Source organism: Lobosporangium transversale (genome assembly GCF_002105155.1).
Source record: "Lobosporangium transversale strain NRRL 3116 chromosome Unknown BCR41scaffold_134, whole genome shotgun sequence".
NCBI lineage: Eukaryota > Fungi > Mortierellomycota > Mortierellomycetes > Mortierellales > Mortierellaceae > Lobosporangium > Lobosporangium transversale.
Window position 1 is genome coordinate 1 of NW_019029112.1, and position 4,177 is coordinate 4,177.

General features: G+C 39.8%; 2 protein-coding genes across 2 annotated transcripts; both read left to right on the forward strand.

Annotated features, from left to right (window-relative positions):
- Window positions 1-81: 81 nt before the first annotated feature.
- BCR41DRAFT_376179 (hypothetical protein) lies at window positions 82-530 on the forward strand (the record flags this gene model as incomplete). Its single annotated transcript, XM_022027027.1, has 1 exon — window positions 82-530. A coding segment is annotated over one exon (449 nt), but the record flags the coding sequence as incomplete, so codon positions are not given.
- A 1,184-nt stretch (window positions 531-1,714) lies between these two features.
- BCR41DRAFT_366335 (hypothetical protein) lies at window positions 1,715-2,923 on the forward strand. Its single transcript, XM_022026212.1, has 2 exons — window positions 1,715-2,538; window positions 2,621-2,923. Exons 1-2 carry the CDS (start codon window positions 1,813-1,815, stop codon window positions 2,837-2,839), a joined length of 945 nt encoding a protein of 314 aa, XP_021874993.1. The 5' UTR covers window positions 1,715-1,812; the 3' UTR covers window positions 2,840-2,923.
- Window positions 2,924-4,177: the final 1,254 nt, after the last annotated feature.

The window sequence follows — 4,177 nt, forward strand, 5'->3', positions numbered from 1 at the left end:
TCGATAACAATACTAGTCCAACCCGATTTACTATTGCTCCTTTCGACAAACCCGTTAATAAACACCTATACACTGATCCAGATACATACTACCCTAGGAAATATGTTTTTAACTGGATTAATGGTGAAAACCAAAGACTAATTAGAAACTCTAGTCAGTCTTCTTTCCACACCCATGCCACAGCACAATTTGCCCAACATCTTCTTAATAGAAACTACCCCTCACATGTAATCAACAATCAACTCAGATTACACTCATACGATGAACGGAATACTCTTTTGTACCCGGCACCCTCGTCTCAGAAAAATGATACTATTATCAAAAAAATGTTCCTCCATAACATCCCTGGACGTGACAAACTTGAACAGTTTGGACGTATGATTCTACGAGATATCCATACCCTCAAACCTGCCCGTTATGAGAATACACAAACCACATGGATAATTTATAAAGGCTCCAACCTGCGCAACCAGTTGAACACCTATAATAAAAAGATTCTCCAATCCGCCCCAATAAGGAGTCGATTGTAGATGACTAGTTCAATGAGATCTCTTCTGTATCTTATATTATAACTAGCCCTCATCCCCGACAAAATAGGTCCGGTTTTTTAGACTTAGTAAGTTTTCTTTAGATTTTTTAGGAGTTTTCTCAGGTTCATGGTATAGGCCAGAGCTGACCCTCCTTGACCCTAACCCTAAAAATAACCCTAAAAGAAAACCCTAAAAATAACCCTAAAAAAACCCTAAAATAGAACCCTAAAAATAGACCCTAAAAATAGATACCTAAAAATAAATTTTGTCACGTGACCCTAGTTAAGGAGTAGAAAGCCACAAATAACTGGTTTGCTGGCTCCAAATAAACCTGTTTGCTAGGTCGACGCGTACCACGGAAATGATACATATATCCTAGGATTTTTTCGGACTTAGACCTTCCTTTTTTAGTCTAACCGTTCGGATAAATTATTTGTAATCTATACTTAGATTAATTTTAGATCTTACGTCATAACTGACTCAATCTGAAACAATCTAGGAGTTTCCGGATGAGACCCGATTTGGATAATGATTCCTTTTTGGGTTACCGTTCACCCTCTCTCCCGAGAGTCCGAGAGGCGTGAAAAAAGTATAAAAAGAAGACAAGGCTGAAGAGAAAAGATCGAAACAAGCACTTGTCCCGCAGTCTTCTTTCTCACTCTCAGTCACTTTTTCCACTTTTTCACAAAAAAACCCATCCTACTTATCAAAACCCTAAAAATAACCCTAAAAGAAAACCCTAAAAATAACCCTAAAAAAACCCTAAAATAGAACCCTAAAAATAGACCCTAAAAATAGATACCTAAAAATAAATTTTGTCACGTGACCCTAGTTAAGGAGTAGAAAGCCACAAATAACTGGTTTGCTGGCTCCAAATAAACCTGTTTGCTAGGTCGACGCGTACCACGGAAATGATACATATATCCTAGGATTTTTTCGGACTTAGACCTTCCTTTTTTAGTCTAACCGTTCGGATAAATTATTTGTAATCTATACTTAGATTAATTTTAGATCTTACGTCATAACTGACTCAATCTGAAACAATCTAGGAGTTTCCGGATGAGACCCGATTTGGATAATGATTCCTTTTTGGGTTACCGTTCACCCTCTCTCCCGAGAGTCCGAGAGGCGTGAAAAAAGTATAAAAAGAAGACAAGGCTGAAGAGAAAAGATCGAAACAAGCACTTGTCCCGCAGTCTTCTTTCTCACTCTCAGTCACTTTTTCCACTTTTTCACAAAAAAACCCATCCTACTTATCAAAAACCCTCAAGTTCCTCTCAAGATGGTCAATACTCACGCTGCCCCCGGCCCCTCCTCATCGTCAAGCTCTGCCCGTGGAAACCAGGATGTCTTCCAAGTCACCCCAGGTCAACAAGTTCCAGGTCAGGCTATGATCGATGCCGATGCCGAGATGGGAGGAGGGACTGCACCGGCAGACCTTCCCACCCTCGAGCAGCTCGTCGCTCGTCTCAATAATCATATTGGGAATAGTGACACCTCTCTGAACCCTGGTTCCTATCTTCCCTCTTTCAAAAAGGGAACGATGACTGACAGGGTTGCCGCAGACATCTTAAGCAAATTTGTCAATAAGGCGGCCATTCTTTTGGATAAAATCCGAATGGCTCAGAAGATTCTGCGTGAAGTCAACGCTAAGACACAACTAGGCTATTGGGGACATCTTACTGTCAACAATAACCGTGTTACCCTGTCAAAGGACGTCCTTGCTACACTTAGCACTTCGTTTGACAATTTGTTAGTATCGGCCATTAAAGCTGACAAAGCAAATATCATCCAACAATGCCAAAGTGAACTCAATGACACCCTCCCCAGACAGCTAGCGGACACCCTTTCATCTGCCCTTGTGGCCGTTGAAAACAATTCTCATCTGAATAATCTGGGTAAAGACTTCACCTACAAGCTGATTCGTGCCACTGCTATTGAGTTTTCTGCTCAAGTGCAAGTATTACGAGCCACTGCAGAATTCCAGCAATTAAATCTTGGATTAAAGGTATTCAAGATAATTGTTTCCCTTTGGTTTGCTCCACGATTAAATATAATCTATTCTAAGATCAACTCTACTTTCCCTCTAGAATACCAAGAAGGACGCCTCGAAGAAGAAGCCAAGCAAACCCAAGCCATCACGTCGACAGAACGACACCAACAAATACAAAGGACCAAAAGGCCCATCGATGGCGAAGAAAGACAAGAAGAAAGGTGGTCCCCCAACGTCCTCCAAGAAAACCACCCATGTAAAGAAAGGAAAAGGCCCCGTGAAAAAAGCCCCATCCCCTCAGAAACAAAAAAAGTAGATTTACATGATTTTGTCGGAGTCAACAATATGTCTTCCGTACAATCCATCCCCCATGATATTCTTCAAGTCTTAAATAAAGGAGTCAATTTCAATATACATAAACCTCCCAACTATGTTGTTCTGAGCTCAGAACTAAAGAAATTGCGTAACCAACTTTGTAGGAATATTAATAAACTAGATATTAATCTAGCTAATGTTCTGTTCGATGCCTACAAACCTCAGTTAATTAATAATATAACTAAAATCAGAGAAAACAATCCTCACAAAAAACTCCTTTCCAAAATCAACAAGACCATTAACTTTATGCTTACCCATAAACTTATCATTGGCCCTGCTGATAAAAACTTAGGACTCACTATTATGGACCTAGACTGGTATACATCCCAGACTACGAAACTTCTAACAGATACTTCCTGTTATGTCCCGTGCCCTTCGTTCTCCATTGACAATATGATAAACTCACTCTTTTCTATAGTCAATCTTAGTCCTCTTAGAATTAAAAATAAATTACTCTCAGAAGCTAAACTAATAAGAGATAATGTTAGAACCAATCCTAACTTCTATACTGTCCCAGTTATGTATCTTTTACCTAAAATACATAAGTCACCACCCGGTGCTAGACCTATAGTCCCCTCTTTCCCTTGGATAACACACACTATTAGTCAGTTTGTCGATAGAAACCTGCGCCCTCTACTTAATGAGTTCCCTAGAGATCTTCCCGACACCCCCACACTAATACGTTATCTAGAAAATTTTGACTTTGATCCTTACTGCCATTACTCATTAGCAGCTTTCGACGTCATCAACATGTATGGTAACATCGACTTTGAAGAAGCCAGAAAAACCATACTACACTACTTCTGCAATCATTCTTACAATTATGAAATCCAAATATGTCTGAAACTCGCAGAATGGGTTAATAAGAACTGCCTTGTCTCTGACCTTACAAATAATTACAGACAAGTCAAAGGCTTAGCTATGGGAACTCCCATGGCACCCACCATAGCCCGCCTCTTTGCATGCTGCGTAGAGAAACAACACAATTCCATGGAGTTTTCCTGACAACCTTCCAGTTGACACTAATTCCCCAATGTTTTTCTATAAACTCGATTTCTTTGACATCACCCTGTTCCGGTATATAGATGATGGCTTTGCCATAATCAGAACTACCAAACATGATAACCTTCCCTGGTCTAAAGAGACATTCAATCTTTTGAAACCATACATTGACATTAAACTTCATCAGATTTATGCCTCTTGTCAAAGTCTTAATATCATCACTCGACCATGGTAACAATGGTCAACAAGTAGTTATGCTCGACCTTCTTATTTCTGT